Raw genomic sequence first — 20,013 nt, forward strand, 5'->3', positions numbered from 1 at the left:
GCCAGGTGTGGTGGTGCTTGCCTGTAGTCCCAGCTAATTGGGATGCTGAGGCAGGAGGATCACTTGAACCCAGGAGGTCAAGGCTAAAGTGAGCCATGATCATGCCACTGCACTCCAGCCTGGGTGTCAGAGGGAGATCCTGCCTCAAAAGAAAAAAAAATCTGAAATCCAAAACCTTTCTAGTCCCAAGCATTTCAGATAAAGGGATATGCAACCTGTAACACCTCCTAGAAGGGCACTTTGAAATGTGCCCAGTGCAAATGAGAAACTAGTCTTGTAGGAGTGCTGGGAGGTATAAATAAATTAGGGCATGTTGGAATAGCACCTGGCCCAGAGCAAGTGCTACCTGCCTGCTGGCTCTTGTTTTCAGCAAATCCTTGTATGGTGGAGATTTTTATCCCCATTTGAGAACTGAAGAAATTGAAGCTCCAAGACATGGAGTGATTAGCAGAAGCCACACAACAAGTAAGAAGAAAGGCCAGTTTCCGAATGCGGTTCTGTCTCCAAGGTGCCATCCCTAGTGTGGTGTCATGCGGCTCATAAAACAGGGGCAGCAGCCAGGCACAGGGGCTCACGCCTGTAATCCCGGCACTTTGTGAGGCCGAGGCGGACAGATCACGAGGTCAGGAGATCGAGACCATCCTGGCCAACACAGCAAAATCTCCTCTGTACTAAAATACAAAAAATTAGCTGGGCATGGTGGTGCGTGGCTGTAATCCCAGCTACTCAGGAGGCTGAGGCAGGGGAATCGCTTGAACCCGGGAGGCAGAGGTTGCAGTGAGCCGAGATCGTGCCACTGCACTCCAGCCTGGGTGACAGAGTAAGACTCTGTCTCAAAAAAAAAAAAAAAGGATCAGATTCAGATTAAGCCAGAATCAGTTGGTTGTTGGAAACAGCCTGGTTTCATTTCACCAGGTGAAATGTGGTGACTCACACCTATAATCCCAGCACTTTGGGAGGCTGAGGCGGGCAGATCACAAAGTCAGGAGATTGAGACCATCCTGGCTAACATGGTGAAACCCCCTCTCTACTAAAAATATAAGAAAAAAAAAAAATTAAGCAGGTGTGGTGGCAGGCACCTGGGAGCTCCCAGCTACTCGGGAGGCTGAGGCAGGAGAATCGCTTGAACCTGGGAGGCAGAGGTTACAGTGAGCCGAGATCGTGCCACTGCACTCCAGCCTGGGCGACAGAGCAAGAATCTGTCTCAAAAAAAAAAAAAAAAAAAAAAAAAAAAAGAATCAGATTAAGCCAGAATCAGTTGGTTGTTGGAAACAGCGGGGTTTCATTTCAGCAGGTGTGGTGACTCACACGTATAATCCCAGCACTTTGGGAGGCCGAGGCAGGCGGATCACGAAGTCAGGAGATCGAGACCATCCTGGCTAACACAGTGAAACCCCCTCTCTACTAAAAAAAAAAAAAAAAAAATTAGCCGGGTGTGGTGGAACGCGCCTGGGAGCTCCCAGCTACTCGGGAGGCTGAGGCAGGAGAATTGCTTGAAACTGGGAGGCAGAGGTTGCAGTGAGACAAGATCGGGCCACTGCGCTCCAGCCTGGGTGTCAGAGGGAGACTCCATCTCAAAAAAAAAACAAACAGGAGACCATGGGAGGAGACTTTGCTCCCTCTTTCCGTTGACCCTGAAATGCCCCTGGAAGGGAGGGGGCTGATCAATCTAAGAGATCCCCTTAGACTCAGATTCATTCATTCCACCAATGTTTACTGAGCAAGTACCATGTGCAGGGCCCTGCTCAAGATACTGGGATACATCAAGGGCAACAGACAAAGGTTCCTGCCTTCACAGAGCTGACATTCCAGTGAGGAGCCAAAAAACCAGTGTGTGAGACAATGACACCAGTGATAAAGGCTCAGAAGCAAATGCCCATGATGAGAGGCGGAGGCATTCCACAGGGGTTAAAGAAGGAAAGAAGGGAGTGACATTTGCACTGAGACCACACTGAGTTTTGGCTCAAATCTATAGGAACTTTCTAAATCATCATTTCTCCAAGCTCAGCAGATCAGGAGGTTCCCAAGAGAAAAGCGGCAGGGGGGCAGGGAGGGGACAACAGCGGGGAGCTGGCAGTGCACAAAGCCAGCTCAGGAGGTCACTGCACTTACAGAGTGGCCCTGGAGCAGGGCCCAGTGCCCACGTGCTCAGGCTCAGCCATCAGCCCTGCGATTGCTCCCCATGGGAACCAGCTCCCAACATTCCATTGCCATGGCTATTCCCAACCCTACCAGACCACGCTGACCACACCACCTCCCACCCACCACGCCCCAACCTTCTGCAGAGCTGGGGAGACGCAGGTCTCTTGGGCAGGGGTCCCTGGGAATCAGGGACCTCTGACCTATTGCGGGGGGAAGCCAGCCAAGAAAGCCCTCCGGATTCCAATGGGGTGTGAGTAAGGGAAAAATAATTCTGAAGCTCTGGACACTGCTTGAGCATAAAAAGCATGCAGAGTGGTTCAAGAGGGAAAAAGGGCAGGGAGGCTGGCATGCGGCCTTAAAAATATTAGCTCAGGCCAGGCACGGTGGCTCACGCCAGGCATGGTGGCTCATGCCTATAATCCCAGCACTTTGGGAGGCTGAGGGGGATGGATTGCTACAGGAAAGGAGTTTGCGACCAGCCTGGAAAATAAGACGAAACCCTGTCTCTACAAAAATTAGCTGGGCATGATGATATACACCCCATAGTCCCAGCTACTTGGGAGGCTGAAGTGGGAGGATGGCTTGAGCCTGGGAGGCAGAGGTTGCAGTGAGCCAAGATCACACCACTGCACTCCAATCTGGGTGACAGAGAGAGATTCTGCCTAAAAAACAAACAAACAAAAAAACATTAGTTCAGACTTAGAGCCCTTATTATATACCAGGCACTGAACTAAGGGTTTTACATATATCATTGCATTTTGTCTTAACCATTGACCCTATTTGACCCTCCCTTATTAACTATCCATTTCCTGGGGCTCAGAGAGGTAAAGGAACCTGCCGAAGGCCATGCAGCTGGGAGGCAGGTGAGCTAGAAGGAAAACTCAAGTCTCTCTCTTTCCAGAGCCTGTGCTCTCCTCCCTGTCTTGCTTTGCATTTTTTTTTTACCTAAAACCATCAAAGCAGGGTCCCACACACTGTCCCAGCCTCCCCTTCAGAGGCCCAGTTCAGCACTCTGTTAGGGACTAGCCGGGGGTGGGGACTGATGAGGCTGGGGGTCACATCCTGGCTCCCCCACTCAGAGGCTGGGTGTCCTGGGTCAATCTGGGGCAGCTCTCTGAGCCTCAGTGTTCTCATCTGAGAAATGGGAATAACACCTGGAAGAGTGCCACGGGAACTATGTAACTTCCATCAAGCCAGGCAGAACCAGCATGAGAAAACTATTACCATTTAATTTTTTTACTTTTCTTTTTTTTTTTTTTTTTTTTTTTTTGAGACAGGGTCTTGCTCTGTTGCTCAGGCTAGAATACAGCGGCGCAATCATGGCTCGCTGCAGCCTCAAACACCTGGGCTCAAGCAAATTCTCCCATCTCAGCCTCCCAAGTAGCTAGTGCGCCACCATGCCCAGCTAATATTTTATTTTTTTGTAGAAATGGGGTCTTAATACATTGTCCAGGCTGGTCTCAAACTCCTGGGCTCAAGTAATCCTCCTGCCTAGCCCTCTCAAAGTGCTGGGATTACAGGCATGGGCCACCACGCCTGGCTGCCTTTTGTTGTTAGGATCAGTCATTACAGCACATGGATAAAGACTGGCAGGGACATACACACAAACTAAGGAACGTGTGGTCCAGTCAGGTGGGATCAGGAGTGACTTCTCCCTGTTCTTTGTCGTTAAGAGTAAAAATGCACAGTTGGCCCTGTACATTTTGACTCTAAACGACAACCCTGGACGGTTGGCGCTATTATTAGCCACGTTTTACCGAAGGTGAAACTGAGGCTTAGAGAGGTGAAATGCTTTGTTGGAGGTCACACAGATGGTAACTGGTTGAGCCTGAACTGAAACTCAGGCTATCTGATGCCAGAACCCAAACTGTTTCCCCAACTTTCGACGACCCTGCTTTAACATCTCTCTTGGGGGTAGGCAAGCTTCTGTGAAGTCATAAAACCCACGTTTTTGGCTCTGTGGGCCACAAGAGCTCCACTGTTTCCATTGCAACAAGCTCCACTTGTTTCCATTGCAACTGTAATGCAAACAACCAAGATGACACATACATGAAGGCAAGTGGCTGTGTTCCGATGAGACTAGTTACAAAAACAGGCGGTCAGCTAGATTTGTCCCGTGGGCATAGTTTGTCAACCCCCGGTCTATATCACGAAAAGACACTATCAGCCAGGCGCAGTGGCTCACGCCTATAATCCCAGCACTTTGGGAGGCCAAGGCAGGCAGATTACCTGAGGTCAGGAGTTCGAGACCAGCCTGGCCAACGTGGTGATATCCCATCTCTACTAAAAATACAAAAATTAGCTGGGCGTGGGGCGGGCGCCTGTAGTCCCAGCTACTTGAGAGGCTGAGGCAGGAGAATTGCTTGAACCCGGGAGGTGGAGGTTGCAGTGAGCTGAGATTGTGCCATTGTACTCCAGCCTGGGTGACAAGAGCGAAACTCCGTCTCAAAAAAAAAAAAAAAAAAAGACACTATCAGCAGCACCTGCCCTCAGTGCAACCTGGGCAAACTCACAAAGCACAAATACAGTGAGCCGAGGTGGAAGCCAGTTTTGGTTCTGGGACTTATCTCAGTAGGGACTGTGGGAGGACCCAGGTGGCCAGCCTTTGGTGAGAGAAAAATGTACAATTCGGGAAAACAAATAGTTGATTAAAAAGAAAAAGAAGTGCACACTCATGCATAGGGAATCATCCAGCATCCTGTCTGTTGCCACGTAAGGACTAGCAGAGAGGCTTGTGTATGCCTGGCAGTTTTTTTTTTTTTTTTTTTTAAAGAGACAGGGTCTCCTTCTGTCTCCAAGGCTGGAGTGCAGTGGAGTGATCACTGTTCACTGCAGCCTTGAAACTCCTGGTCTCAAATGATCTGTCTGCCCCAGCCTGTCAAGTAGCTGGGACTACAGGCAAGTGCCACCATGCCCAGTTAATTTTTCATTTTTGTGGAGACGGGGTCTCACTATGTTGCCCAGGCTGGTCTGAGTTTAATCCTCCCACCTCAGCCTCCCAAAGTGCTGGGATTATAGGCATGAGCCACTGCACCTGGCTGGCAGTTTTACATACAGTCGCCCCTCGGTATCATAGAGGATTGATTACAGAATATCCCTCGAATACCAGTATACATCAAGTCCCTTATATAAAATGATGTAATATTTGCATATAACCTACACATATCCTCCCATATACTTTAAATCAGTGCTAGATCAATTATACTACCTAATACAATGTAAATGCTATGTAGGTAGTTGTTACACTGTATTGTTTAGAGAACAATCACAGGACAAAAAAAGCCCCGTTCATGTTCAGTACAGATGCAACCACCCATTTTTTCCCAAATATTTTTGATCCACTGTTGGCTGAATCCCCACATGCAGAACCCATGAAGACAGAGAGCCAACTATATATTTTGACCCTCATGACAGCCTTGGAGGGTAGGCACTATTATTATTAGCCACATTTTACAGAAGGGGAAACTGAGGCTTAGAGAGGTGAAGTGCTTTGTTGGAGATCACACAGATGATAAGTGGCTGAGTTTGATCTGGAACTCAGGTCTATCTGATGCTAGAACCCAAGTTCTTAACTACCTCTTCCAAATCTCGACCCCACCCCATATACAGATGGGGAAGGTATGTGCCCCAGGTCAGACAGCTGCTCAGAGTAGTGCCTGGCTCAGACTCCTGGACCATCTCCCAGTCTTGCCCCTGGCACCTGGCACAGCCCCTGCTCAGGACTTCCTGTCCAGAAACACAGAGGGCCCCTGCCTGGTAAACGAGGCAAACAGGAAAGGGCCAGTGTGATCTTGTAGGGACCGGTGCTTCCTGAGCCCTCACCCCCACCCACCATGGGATCCCATCGCTACTCCTCTGCCCAGAAGCTGTCAGAGGTGGGGGACTGAGCACAGGGGCAGGAATCCTCCACACCTGGCTAATTCCTAGCAATGCAGCCCTGGGTTGGGGGTCAGTGGGGAGATGTTATCTAACTACTTTGTGCCTCACTTTCCTCATCTGTGAAATGGGGAGGCCATTAGCACTTGTGAAGACTAAATAAATAAACTTGCAGTGGCTCATGCCTGCAATCCCAGCACTTTGGGAGGCCAAGGCGGGTGGATCACCTGGGGTCAGGAGTTCGAGACCAGCATGGCCAACATGGTGAAACCTCGTCTCTGCTAAAAATACAGAAATTAGCCAGGCATGGTGGTGAATGCCTGTAATCCCAGCTACTTGGGAGGCTGAAGCACAAGAATTGCTTGAACCCAGGAGGAGGAGGTTGCAGTGAGCCAAGATGGCGTCACTGCACTCCAGCCTGGGTGATACAGCAAGACTCTGTCTCAAAATAAATAAACTCACATAAAGCACTCAGAACAGAACTTTGTTACTACCCGACTGTTATTCCTTCCCTATAGGGTGGTTGTTAAACTTTGGTGTGCTTCTGAATAGCCCAAAACTTTATAAGGCAGATTTCCTGGGGCCTGCCCTCAAATATTCTGATTTGGAAGAGGCAAGGTGGAGCCGAGGGAATCTGCATTTTAGCAAGCGCTGCCGCCCCTTGCCCCCTCTCTATGAAATACCGCTTAGGGCACTGAACTCAGTGTTCTAGTAGGCTGGTGCAAAAGTAATGCAGTTTTTGCCACTGCAAGTAATATCAAAGACCGCAATTACTTTTGCACCAGCTAACTATTCACTGGCTGCCCACCTGGGCCAGGCTCGGGAATGCAATCATCGTGGAGTGCAGGGGTCAGGAGTGTAGACCTAAAGTTGGACAGACCCAGGGTGCGATCTTGGTGTAGCCACTCACCAGTGGCCTTGAGCCAGTGACTTCTTGTCTCTGAGCCTCACTCACCTGTTATAACATTTAACATTTCCAAAATAAGTCTGAAAACGGCACCTACCTCGTGGAGCTGTTGTGAAGCTGGCAAAGAGTGTGAGCTCAGAGGCATCAGCTACAATTCTGTACCATTATTTATTAGGACGGACACAGTCCTGCCCATAATGAGTGTCACGGCCATTGAGCTGGCAGACAAGCAACCCAGTGGGACGGATGCCCAGACAGACTGGGGTGTGCAGGAGGTGGTGGGAACACGTTCAGGGCATGCTGGAGCACCTGGTGTCACGTCCTGCCCAGAAGACCTAATAACACCCAACAGACAGGCACCACCGCAAAGTGGCATCGACTCCCACTGCAGGCCTCCCACGGCAACCCTGTGGGGGAGACAGTCCCTCTCTGGCTGGATCGTGAATAAGAAATCCAGAGGTGGAATGGGCTGCTCACACTCTGCTCACACTCACAGAGCAGGTGCAGGGCAGCATCAGGACTCAAACCCAGGTCTAATGGGTTCTTCCACCATTTTGTGCCATGGATCTCTTCAACCATCCGGTGAAATCTACGGGCCCCTTCCCAGAATAATGCTTTTAAATGGAATACAATAAAATATAGAGGATGAAAAGGAAACCAATATAGTAAAATTTGGCTAAGAATGTGATTACAAAAATTGCTGTGAAATATTATCTGTAACCTATCTGCTCCTTTATTAAAGCAATCAATAACAAGATCTAGTAGCAGACAGAATAATCACCGTCAGCTGCAAGCAGACACATCTGTGGCACCTAAAATGTGATATAAAAATATGGGCCAGGCGCAGTGGCTCATGTCTGTAATCCCAGCACTTTGGGAGGCCGAGGCGGGTGGATCACCTGAGGTCAGGAGTTCAAGACCCGCCTGGCCAACATGGTGAAACCCTGTCTCTACTAAAAATACAGAAAAATTAGCTGGGCGTGGTGGCAGGTGCCTGTAATCCCAGCTACTTGGGAGGCTGAAGCAAGAGAATCACTTGAACCCGGGAGGCAGAGGTTGCAGTGAGCCGAGATCACGTCATTGCACTCTAGCCTGGGCGACAAGAGCGAAACTCCATCTCAAAAAAGAAGTGTGGTTTCTATTGGTGATGCGAGTGCTGCCACTACTACTGTGATTTATCACCTACGTTGTCACCTGGAGGAAATGTTAAACTAGGGTCAATAAAGATGTAATTTTCCCCCCATCCAAATTCCTAGGCCCCCAAATGCAGCCTGGAACCCCAATTAAGAATCGCTGCCAGCATCTGGCTCCATTATGGACACAAAATCTATGGCTGTTAGGGCCAGGGAGCCATGGTCCTGCCTCAGGAGTCTAGATTCACCTTCCCTCCCATTCCTGCCCGTTTCCTTGCCCCACCATCAAACACAAGAGCAGTAGGGATTTGCACCAGAAACACTTGATGGCATATTGTGGAGCATGGTTTGCATGTTCTGATTTTATTTTAAGAAGTAAAAGTGGCCAGGAGCAGCGGCTCACGCCTGTGATGCCAGCTGCTCACAAAGCTGAGGCAGGAAGACAGCTTGAGCCCAGGAATTTGAGACCCAGCCTGTGGCTATCAACATAGCAAGCCCCAAATATAAGTAGGTAGGAGATGGCAACTGTTATAAAAGAACCATGGCTCCTCTCCATGCTGGCATCACACACTGGCATGTGACCTTGGCTACTAAGTTAGCAGTGTGAAGGCCAAAAGGGACCAAAGTGGGGGTGACCCTGGCACAGGCACTGTACACATGGCCCTGAGGGAAAGCAAACATCCGCAGTGGATGAGGGGAGGCACAGGCAGGTGGTCAGAGTCCCATGCTGCCAGCCAGCCTGGGTGTGCACCTGCGTCTACCCCAGACCCTTGGCAGCATCACCTCCACTCTCTGGACCTGAGTTCCTTCATCTGTAAAATGGGCCCAATAATTCTCACTAGCGATGCTGCTATGAGGATTGAGATAGGGGCTTAATAAGGGAAAGACCAGAGGGGTGTGCCTAATGCCTTGCAGCTCTTCAATAACTGCAAGTCCCATCTGAATCTACCGATGAGAAATCAGCAGTGGTAAGCAGGAATAGTGGGGAAAGGAGATTGGCAAGGCCTAGACTGTGCCAGGCTTTGAATGCCAGGTAAGGAGCTTGGAGTTATCCTGGGGACGGTGGGAAATTGTGAGCATTGGTCTGGTTGTGATCTGGGAGGGGACACAGGCCCTCTCTGGTGTAGGATGCCTGAAAAGACAAGGGCTGGAGGCCAAGTGATAGCTGCTGGGGGACCCAGGGAGCCATCTCAAAGAAGAGAGATGGGGTCAGACGTGGTGGCCCATGTCTGTAATCTCAGAACTTCGGGAGGCCAAGGAGGGAGGATTGCTTGAGCTCTGGAGTTCAAGACCAGCCTGAGCAATGTAGTAAGGCTCCATCTCTACAAAAAAATTAAAAATTAGCCGGGTGTGGTGGCACGCTCCTGTAGTCCCAACTACTTGGGAGGCTGAGGCCAGAGGATCACTTGGGCCCAGGAGGTCAAGACTGCAGTGAGCTGTGATCACACCACTGTACTCCGGCCTGGTTGAAAGAAGGAGACTTCATCTCAAAAATATATATATTTTTATAAAATTATTATATAAAAATATATATAATACACACACACACACACACACACACACACACACACAAACACACACACACACATATATGTTGCCCAGGCTGGAGTGCAATGGAGCAATCACAGCTCACTGCAACCACCATCTCCCAGGTTCAAGTGATTCTCCTGCCTCAGCCTCCTGAGTAGCTGGGATTACAGGCACTTGCCACAACACTGGCTCATTTTTTGTATTTTTAGTAGAGACAGGGTTTCATCATGTTGACCAGGCTGGTCTCCAACTCCTGACCTTAAGTGATCTGCCTGCCTCGGCCTCCCAAAGTGCTGCGACTACAGGCATGAGCCACTGTGCTTGGCCTCAAACAACAACAACAAAAAAAATTAAAAAGGAGGGAGATGGGAGGAGAGAAGGGAGAAAGCAGCAAAGGAGACAATGTGGGCAGGAGGAGGATGTGATGTGGAGAGAGCCCCCTACTCTGGTCCTCACACATGGCTCACTGGCTGGACAGACAAATCACAGCTTCTCTTGGGGTGGGTTTGCTGTTCTCACCTATCAGATGGGGAGACAGAGAGAAGGAAGGGACAGAGTGGTGGGGGAGACCCTGGCCACCCTAAGGAGAGCAAAAGACTTGCCCGGCAGGGCAGGAACAGGGTGAGGTAAGCAAGGCATCGTCCTTGAGCACAAAAACTCAAGGGGGTGCCAAAAAACTCAGTAACCAAGACCAATAATGTTTCAATGCAATCTCTTTTAGATTAGTGGAAAAAAATCCATGACAAACAAAAAACATAAAATGTTTAAATAAATAGGACAAATGATATTGTGCTGTGCTAAGCTATACTGGAACCAAGGCAGAAAGAAAAAAAATCAGTAATACTGATCCTGACATTATTTACAGTTTTTATATGTTGTTTTTCATGGATATTTTTGCATTTAGATTGTTTTATAACAGCTTTACTGACGGACAATGCACATATCATATAACTCACCTATTTAAAGTGTACAGTTCATGGGCCCGGCGCAGTGGCTCACGCCTGTAATCCCAACACTATGGGAGGCCAAGGCAGGCGATCACCTGAGGTCAGGAGTTCGTGACCAGCCTGGCCAACATGGTGAAACCCTGTCTCTACTAAAAATACAAAAATTAGCAGGGTGCAGTGGCAGATGCCTGTAATCCCAGCTGCTCAGGAGGCTGAGGCAGGAGAATCGCTTGAACTTGGGAGGCAGAGGCCGCAGTGAGCCAAAATCACGCCACTGTGCTCCAGCCTGGACAACAGAGCGAAACTCCATCTCAAAAAAAATAAAAAAATAAAGTGTACAGTTCAATGGTCTTTAGTATAATCACAGGGTTAAGTGTATTCACAGGCTTCTAGTATATTCAGAGTAGTACACTTACAGAGTTTTCGTATAGTCATAGTCAATTTTGCAACATTTTCATCACCCAAAGAGAAACCTCGTACCCTTACGTATCAAACTCTAACCCCCTTCTCCTCCCAGCCCCAGGAGACCACTACTCTACTTTCCATCTCTATGAGTTCGCCTATTCTGAACATTTCATAAAAATGGAATCACACAAAGCATGTTCTTTAATGACCAGCTTTTTCCACTTAGCACACTCTGTTCAAGGTTCATCCGTTAGTTTTGATTTTTCAAATTTTGCATTAAAATATTATCTTGATCATTTGATCATCCCCTGCTGCCTAGCGCTCTCCCAGGTCAAACCCCGGTTTCTGCAAATTCCCACTTAACAGCATGGTTCTATTCACACCTTCACCCAGGAGCCAGGGAGCTTGGGGCTGCCAGAAACCTCCTAGCCTGGACAGCAGGGCCTTCTAGGAGCCTCTGAGGAAATCCACATGGTGTGACAGACCAGGTATAGGAGCATATCATATCAATGTATATGTATCATATACATATCAATGCTGGAATATGATATAAAATAAGAGAAGATGATTTCTAGATTTGATGCATAACTTTGGGTCCTTGAGCTCTGGAATGCAGAGCCAGCAGTGGCCTCGGAGAAAGCCTGGGCAGGCTCAGAAAGGAGAGTGTGGCCAAGGTCACACAGCAAGTTAATGGCACGGCCAGGCCTGAACACCTGGCTGGGTTCTTCCCATGCACCCAGAGGCCTTCTCTGCTGGCATCATGCTGGCTTGCTCTCCTAACAAGATAAGGTAGGATGGCCTCCTGGTTAAAGTGTGGCTCTGGAGTCAGGCTACAGATGCTGGCTACAGAGCTACATGACTTTGGGCAAGACACTTAACCTCTGTGGGCATCAAGTTCCTCATCTGTAAAATGAGAATCGTATTACAGCAGCGCCATACGACTTTTGTAAGGATTAAATAAGATATTGCGCATTGCAGTACATTGAGCTCCACAAAGACAGTGCTGGGGCAAGTGAGAGCCGGACAGGCACTGGGCGACTGTGCCTTACTGAGGAAAAATAACTAAACATGGGCAAAGGAGATCCTAAGAAGCCGAGAGGCAAAATGTCATCATATGCATTTTTTGTGCAAACTTGTCAGGAGGAGAAGAAGAAGAAGCACCCAGATGCTTCAGTCAACTTCTCAGAGTTTTCTAAGACGTGCTCAGAGAGGTGAAAGACCATATCTGCTGAAGAGAAAGGAAAATTTGAAGATATGATGAAGGCGGACAAGGCCCGTTATGAAAGAGAAATGAAAACCTATCTCCCTCCCAAAGGGGAGACAAAAAAGAAGTTCAAGGATCTGAATGCACCCAAGAGGACTCCTTCGGCCTTCTTCCTGTTCTGCTCTGAGTATCGCCCAAAAATCAAAGGAGAACATCCTGGCCTGTCCATTGGTGATGTTGCAAAGAAACTGGGAGAGATGTGGAATAACACTGCTGCAGATGACAAGCAGCCTTATGAAAAGAAGGCTGTGAAGCTGAAAGAAAAATACGAAAAGGATATTGCTGCATATCGAGCTAAAGGAAAGCCTGATGCAGCAAAAAAGGGGGTTGTCAAGGCTGAAAAAAGCAAGAAAAAGAAGGAAGAGGAGGAAGATGAGGAAGATGAAGAGGATGAGGAGGAGGAGGAAGATGAAGATGATGAAGATGAAGAAGATGATAATGATGACGAATAAGTTGGTTCTAGTGCAGTTTCTTTTCTTGTCTATAAAGCATTTAACCCCCCGTACACAACTCACTCCGTTTAAAGAAAAAAATTGAAATGTAAGGCTGTGTAAGATTTGTTTTTAAACTGTACAGTGTCTTTTTTTGTACAGTTAACACACTACCAAATGTGTCTTTAGATAGCCCTGTCCTGGTGGTATTTTCAACAGCCACTAACCTTGCCTGGTACGGTATGGGGGTTGTAAATTGGCATGGAAATTTAAAGCGGGTTCTTGTTGGTGCACAGCACAAATTAGCTATATATGGGGATGGTAGTTTTTTCATCTTCAGTTGTCTCTGATGCAGCTTATATGAAATAATTATTCTGTTAACTGAATACCACTCTGTAATTGCAAAAAAAAAAAAAGTTGCAGCTGTTTTGCTGACATTCTGAATGCTTCTAAGTAAATACAATTTTTTTATTAGAAAAAAAAAGATATTGCATGTGAAGCACTTAGTTCCATGCCTAGCAAACAGCAGGTGCTCTAGGTCTTATTATCATTATTACTATTATTAGTATCTGGAATCTAGCATCTCACGGAGAGTCCTTTGTAGGACATGGAATGCTATCCCAGCAGGCACAGGAAGCAAAATTTAGGCTTAGGTACTAAGGAGCCATGGCAGGTGTTTGAGCAGTGGGTGAGCAGCATGACTTTGAAGCTGCATAGGGCTGGCAGCCAGTCCAGTACCCACCTACAGGGAACATCTTTGCCAAGGTCCTTCCTCGCAGGCTCCAAATCCCTGGCAGTCCTCCCAGTGCTGCGGGGCAAAGCCAGAGCACAACTCCCACAGGCTACACCCCCTGACATTTCCAGCCTTGTCTGCTTCCTGGGTGCCAGCCGGGCTGGTGAACACCAAGCAGTCAACAAGCAGGGGGACTTGAAGCAGCCCACACAGCCTCAATCCACAGACACAAAGACCAGGAGGCCCAGAGGCCCGGCAGGGGCTGCAGGGTGGCAGAGGAGAAACTGTCCCTACTTTGGAGTCATGAAGGCAAGCCTAGCTCCTCCTTTGCTGTGTGACCTTGGGAGAGTCCCTTTCCCTCTCTGAGCTCCAGTCTGCCCATATGCGAGAAGGTCTTATCTGCTTCTGTATGCTTAGGGGCTGCTGGAGAGATGCAACACAATAAAACAACAATGGTGTCCTTCGGCAGCACCCCCACCATGAGCCAGACACCGTGCCGAACGCTCCGGGTGTGTAACTTCACTAAACCCTCACAGCTCTACAAGCCAGTCCATGTGCCATTTCTACTTTTAAGATGCACTTAATTGCTCAACTCATAGGTATAACCTCCACATTAAAAACCGGAGAGAGAAGGCATAAGTCTCTTTGGAGTAAAAGATCCAATCCTATGTTCTTCCCCCTTTTCTAAGAGGTAACTGCTGTTGATTAGTTTGGAGGGGAGCCATCTACACTTACTTTTTCTTTTCTTTTTTTTTTTTTTTTTTTTTTGAGACTGACTCTCACCATGTCACCCAGGCTAGGCTGGAGTGCAATGGAGCGATCTCAGCTCACTGCAACCTCCGCCTCCCAGGTTCAAGCGATTCTCCTACCTCAGTTTCCTAAGTAGCTGGGATTACAGACATGTGCCACCATGTCCAGCTAATTTTGTACTTTTAGTACAGACAGGGTTTCACCATGTTGGTCAGGCTGGGCTCAAACTCTCGACCTCAAGTGATCTGCCCACCTCGGCCTCCCAAAGTGCTGGGACCAGGGGTGATTTTGCCATTCAGGGAACCACTGGTAATGTCCAGAGATAGTTTTGGTTGTTACAATTAGGGATCATCTCATGGGTAGAGCCCACAGATGCTACTAAACATCTTACAATGCCCAGGTAGCCCCCAGCACAAAGAATCATCCAGTCCCAAATGTCAGTAGTGTGCCAAGGTTAAGAAGTCCTGGATTCTACACAGCCTCCTGAAACTGACTGGGTTCACTCAACACGAGGTCTTTCCGTGTCAGCATGTTTGTTCTACCATCCAGGAAACATTGCTTGAGCACCTACTGTGTACCAGGCCTTGTTCTAGCACCGGGGCCAAATCAGTAAACAAGACAAAGCCCCAGCCTCCAGAGGGCACAGATATCCTTCCAGAAGACAAGACACATCAACATGCAACACCCTGATGGACCTCCTTCCCTCCTTCTTCTTTTTTTTTTTTTTTTTGAGACGGAGTCTCACTCCAGCCCAGGCTGGAGTGCAGCGGTGTGATCTCAGCTCACTGCAAGCTCCATCTCCCGGGTTCACGCCATTCTCCTGCCTCAGCCTCCCAAGTAGCTGGGACTACAGGCGCCCGCCACCACGCCCGGCAATTTTTTTTGTATTTTTAGTAGAAATGGGGTTTCACCGTGTTAGCCAGGATGGTCTCAATCTCCTGACCTTGTGATCCACCCGCGTCGGCCTCCTAAAGTGCTAGGATTACAGGCGTGAGCCACCACGCCCGGCCCTCCCTCCTTCCCTCTTCTTAATTGTTCCAAAGCATCCCGGCAGGAACAGCACACCATTCAGTTAGCCAAGGCCTTCTGACAGACATGTAAGCTGCTTTCAGCTTCTTGCAATGACATACCCTCACAAAGGACCATGCCTCCTTGTGCCCATGCATGAAAGGTGCCCTAGAGCCTTACTAAGGTCTTGCAAGCAGCAAGGCCACCTGGGAGCCTGCTAGTCCCATGCCTTAGAAGGTACTGAACCAGCATTTTAACCAGACCCCAGGCGTTTCCATGCACAATACAATTTGAGAAGCACAGCTCTAGGTAGCTACCTATAGGGGGTTGGTGGGCTCAGGGGCCACTCTCCCTTTATTTTTCAGCAGATACTGCCCAAGTGCCCTCCCAAAGACCCTCCTGCCAGCAGTCTGCATGTTCCCCTTCTGCACCAACTTTGTGTTGCTGGAGGTTGCCGTTTTTGCCAAGCTGGCGATTCCTCCCATTTTCCAACTGTGGAGACTGAGGCTGAACGAGGTGTCTAGACGACCAGCGCCAGGGGCCAATGACCTCTAAGGCCTCTCCCAGTTCTGACTTTTAGGATCTGGCCACAGCCTAGGTGTCTTCGTACCAGCTTCCTGATCGACCACTCTCGCTCTCAGCAGCTGCTTGGAGCAGGAAGGAGGAAAGGTTACAGCTCACCCAGCAAAGGAAGCAGAGTTCCTGAGGGAGGGAGCAGGCTTAGTGGGCTGGACATCTGTGAGCGCCACTGGCGAGGCTGCCTCTGTGCCCCTTCATGTCCAGTCATGCAGGACGGAGGACCAGGCTGGGCACAGTGCAAGCCCTGCCCCGTCATGAATAACAGGTAACGCCGGAAGGCCGAGCAGAGGAGGGAAAGTGCTCCAGGGCCAAGAAGCCAGATGAGACCCCAACTTTGCTCTCACCAGTTGCACATCTTAGCCTCAGTTTCCTCCCCATAAAAATGGGCTCCTACCACTCACTGCAGAAGACTGCAGTGAACACTTATGCACAGTTCAGTCAACAAACAGCAGCCACCACCTGAAGCCTTGCCTTGGGCCGGTGCTCTGTTACTTTATTCAACTTACTATAGCCTCACAGCAGCCGACTGGCACTGTTATTCTCCCCATTTGACAGATGGGGAAATCGAGGCCCAGAGAGGTGCAGTGCTCTGCCCTTGCTAGAACACTGAGTTACAGCCATGGGAGCGGTGTCCTTGGACCTGCAAAGTCAACATTACTCATCTGAACTCTGCCTCTGTGGAGCTGTGTGGCCCTGGGCAAGCTGCTTCACCTCTCTGAGCCTCCGCTTTCTCAGCAGTGAAATGAGGACATAACACACAGAGTGGAGAGGGGAAGCTATCTGCAAACAGAGAATACTGTCTGCACAGCCCCCACTGAGACTTCATAATGCCACCTCCAAAACACCTAGCCCAGGAAGACCTGTCACCTGTGGGCATCTCTGATCTTTCCTGAGCTCTAGCTGCAACATGGGCCAGGCCATGCAAAGCTGGCAGCCCCCAGAGAGGGAAAGCCACTTGCTCTAGGTGACACAGCTGGTAAGTAGTAGAGAGCAGAGCCAAGCAGCAAGAGATGAGGTTTCAAACCTGAGAGCGGTACAGGCAGCAGCCAGGGTGGAGGCGAGGGTCAGGCTCGAGCTGGCAGGTGTCTGGAGCGGGGACCACCAGGAGCTGGCAGACCCTTGGTGGCCAAGGTCTCTCTCCTGCTGGCTTTTAGCTGGGACGCTCCTTTGAAGGATCAGTCAGCCTTGCGATGGGCCTGCCTCTCCTAAAGGCTCCTCCCTCTTCTGGATCCAGTCTTGTTGCTCACCTGTGGACTGGCAGCGGGCACCTCCTCTCTGGGGAATTAGGGCTTCTCTTGGCGGCTGTGACTCAGGTCTCCTAGGCCACGCAGTCTCCCTGTGGCCAGACTTGCCCTGGTCTCTGGAATCCCCTCTTGTCATTTTGGCCAGAGGATGTCAGCCCCTGCCTAAAACCTTCCACAGAATTATAGCTCCTTCCTGTAGTTTGTAACAGCGCCACCCAATAGAAATGCAGTGTGAGACATACTCCAAATTCTCAGTTTTCCAGTAGCTACATTACAGAAGTAAATTTAATAACATTTTATTTAACTCAATATATATAAAATATTATCATTAATCAATATAAACATTACTGAGATAGTTTATAGTCTCTTTTTTTTAAGTACTTAGTCTTTGAAACCTGGGGTATAACTTCTACTTTCAGCACATCTCAATTTGGATGCTAAATTCTCAGTAGAAATAGCTAATCTGTACAGAGATTTCATAAAATTGATAGTTGAACAAAGTACATCCACACACCCAAATTGTTGCACACACACTTAAAAGTTTTCCAAGAATGGGAATGAGTATCTGTTCTGAAATTAAAATAGATAAAGACTTGAAATTCAGTTCCTCAGCCACAGCAGCCACATTTCTTTCTTTTTTTTTTTCTTTGAGGCAGAGTCTCGCTCTGTCACCCAGGCTGGAGTGCAGTGGCACAATCTCGGCTCACTGTAAGCTCCGCCTCCTGGGTTCACGCCATTCTCCTGCCTCAGCCTCCCAGGTAGCTGGGACTACAGGCGCCCGCCACCACACCTGGCTAATTTTTTATATTTTTAGTAGAGACGGGGTTTCACCATCTTAGCCAGGATAGTCTCGATCTCCTGACCTCGTGATCCACCCGCCTCGGCCTCCCAAAGTGCTGGGATTACAGGCATGAGCCACCACGCCCAGCCACAGCAGCCACATTTCAAGGGCTCTGCAGCCACATGTGGTTCGTGGTTCCCGTGGTGAGCATGAAGATTAATAAACTCCTGGCCAGGCGCGGTGGCTCACGCCTGTAATCCAAGCACGTTGGGAGGCTGAGGCAGGTGGATTACCTGAGGTCAGGAGTTTGAGACCAGCCTGGCCAACGTGGTGAAACCCTGTCTCTATTAAAAATACAAAAATTAGGCTGGGTGCGGTGGCTCACGCTTGTAATCCCAGCACTTTGGGAGGCCGAGGCAGGCAGATCACGAGGTCAAGAGATCGAGACCATCCTGGCCAACACAGTGAAACCCCATCTCTACTAAAAATACAAAAATTAGCCAGGCATGGTGACACGCACCTGTAGTCCCAGCTACTCGGGAGGCTGAGGCAGGAGAATCACTTGAACCCGGGAGGCGGAGGTTGCAATGAGCTGAGATCACGCCACTGCACTCCAACTTGGCGACAGAGCGAGAATCTGTCTCAAAAAAAAAAAAAAAAAAAAAAAAAGAAAAGAAAAAAAAGTACAAACATTAGCTGGGCGTGGTGGCAGGCACCTGTAATCCCAGCTGCTCGGGAGGCTGAGGCAGGAGAATCACTTGAACCTGGGAGGCGGAGGTTGCAGTGAGCCGAGATTGAGCCACTGCACTCTAGCCTAGGTGACAGAGTAAGACTCTGTCTCAAAGTAAGTAAATAAACAAACACACAAACTCCTTAAGGCCAGGACAACACTCCCAATTCCTCTGCTCTCCCCTCTTCCCTGGCTTACATCGTATTGTAATTGTCCATCTTGGAGTTTCTCAGTCTCTGCACTATAGACATTTGGACCAGATCATTCTTTGTGGCAGTGTGGGGTGGGGCTGTCCCATGCATTGTAGGATGTTTAGCAGCATCCCCAGCCTCTACCAAGGAGATGCCAGTAGCATCCCCTCCCCGAGTCCTGACAACCAAAAATGTCCCCAGGCATTGCTGACTGCCCCCTGGGGGTGCAGTCATCCCCATCAAGAACACTGGTCTATTGCGGGGTGAGAGGATGTGAGACTAAGCCGATTCTCTCCATCTCCCAGGTACCTGTCCAGTGCCTGATGCACAAAGGTGCCCAAGCCTGTACCTGAACAGAAGAGGCGCTTACTCCACCCTGAGACTCACCTCTTCCAGGAAGGTTTCCACAATGCCCTAGCCCAGTTAGTGTTTCTGCTGGGATCCCACAGCCCCCTGCGCTCACCGCTGGCGCAGTTCCCTCCAAGGGTAGGAAATGGGCCTTGCTCACGGTGTATTTTCAAGGCCTAGCCTGGAAGTTGGTATACAGACCTGAGAAACAGGGATGACTTAGGTTGAAAGCCATGCAAGGCCAGTTTTGCCCATTTTAATTCAGGGCTTCCTCATCCCAGCAAAGGTGCTAATATCAGTCACAGTTCCATTTATACACCAGGCAATGAGCTAATATCCACAGGATTTAGAGAGGGAAACTGAGGCTCACACACATGAAATTTGTCTTGGATTCCAATGACCTTGAGGCTTAAAATTCCCGGTTCCTCCTCTTATGGATCAAATGAAGTCATGCATGAAAAAAGATATTTGTAATACATATCAAACAAATATTTATACTGAGAACATATAGAGTTCTGTGAAATCAATTTAAAAAAGGACAGGCAACACAACAGAAAAATGGGAACGTCTGAAGACATACTTCATAAAAGAGGTTATCTAAGTGGTCAATAAGCATATGAAAGGTGCTCAAACTCATATCCATCGGGGAAACAAATGCAAATTTAAAGTACATTGTGGGATCATTACATAACCAAATAACTAAAAAAAGAAAAGGATACCAAGTGTTGGCAAGGATGTAATGCAACCAGAACTTTCATACTCTGCTGGCGGGAGGGAAACCTGGTACAACCCCTTTGGAAAACTCTGGCTTAACTGAGACAAAGCCTGAATATGCACCTTCTCTACAACCCAGCATTTCTACTGCTGATTATACATCCATGAGAAATACATCCAACTGTTCACCGAAGGGCACATATCAAAATGTTCCCGGTGGCACGATCGTAATTGCCTCCAACTGGACACTATCCAAATGCCCATTGGCAATAGAATGGATAAATAAGTACAAATAAATAG

General features: G+C 48.8%; 1 protein-coding gene and 1 pseudogene across 4 annotated transcripts in view; one reads left to right on the forward strand and one right to left on the reverse strand.

Annotated features, from left to right (window-relative positions):
* TPST2 (tyrosylprotein sulfotransferase 2) overlaps positions 1-20,013 on the reverse strand; it is a 64,838-nt gene that overhangs the window by 23,017 nt on the left and 21,808 nt on the right. The window contains exon 1 of one of the 4 annotated variants that reach the window (XR_008517849.2): positions 2,113-2,170. The exons of 2 other annotated variants lie outside the window; for them this stretch is intronic. Coding sequence is in view for 1 of the 2 variants with exons in the window: in XM_054543697.2 (XP_054399672.2) it covers positions 2,113-2,162 (50 nt within the window). In the remaining variant the exon portion in view is untranslated. Of the gene's footprint in view, positions 1-2,112; positions 2,187-20,013 lie in introns of those variants that run through there. One more of the 4 variants, XM_054543697.2, reaches the window with a different exon arrangement.
* On the forward strand, positions 12,006-12,680 carry LOC100457569 (high mobility group protein B1-like; annotated as a pseudogene).

This window comes from Pongo abelii, chromosome 23, assembly GCF_028885655.2.
Source record: "Pongo abelii isolate AG06213 chromosome 23, NHGRI_mPonAbe1-v2.0_pri, whole genome shotgun sequence".
Taxonomy (NCBI): Eukaryota; Metazoa; Chordata; class Mammalia; order Primates; family Hominidae; genus Pongo; species Pongo abelii.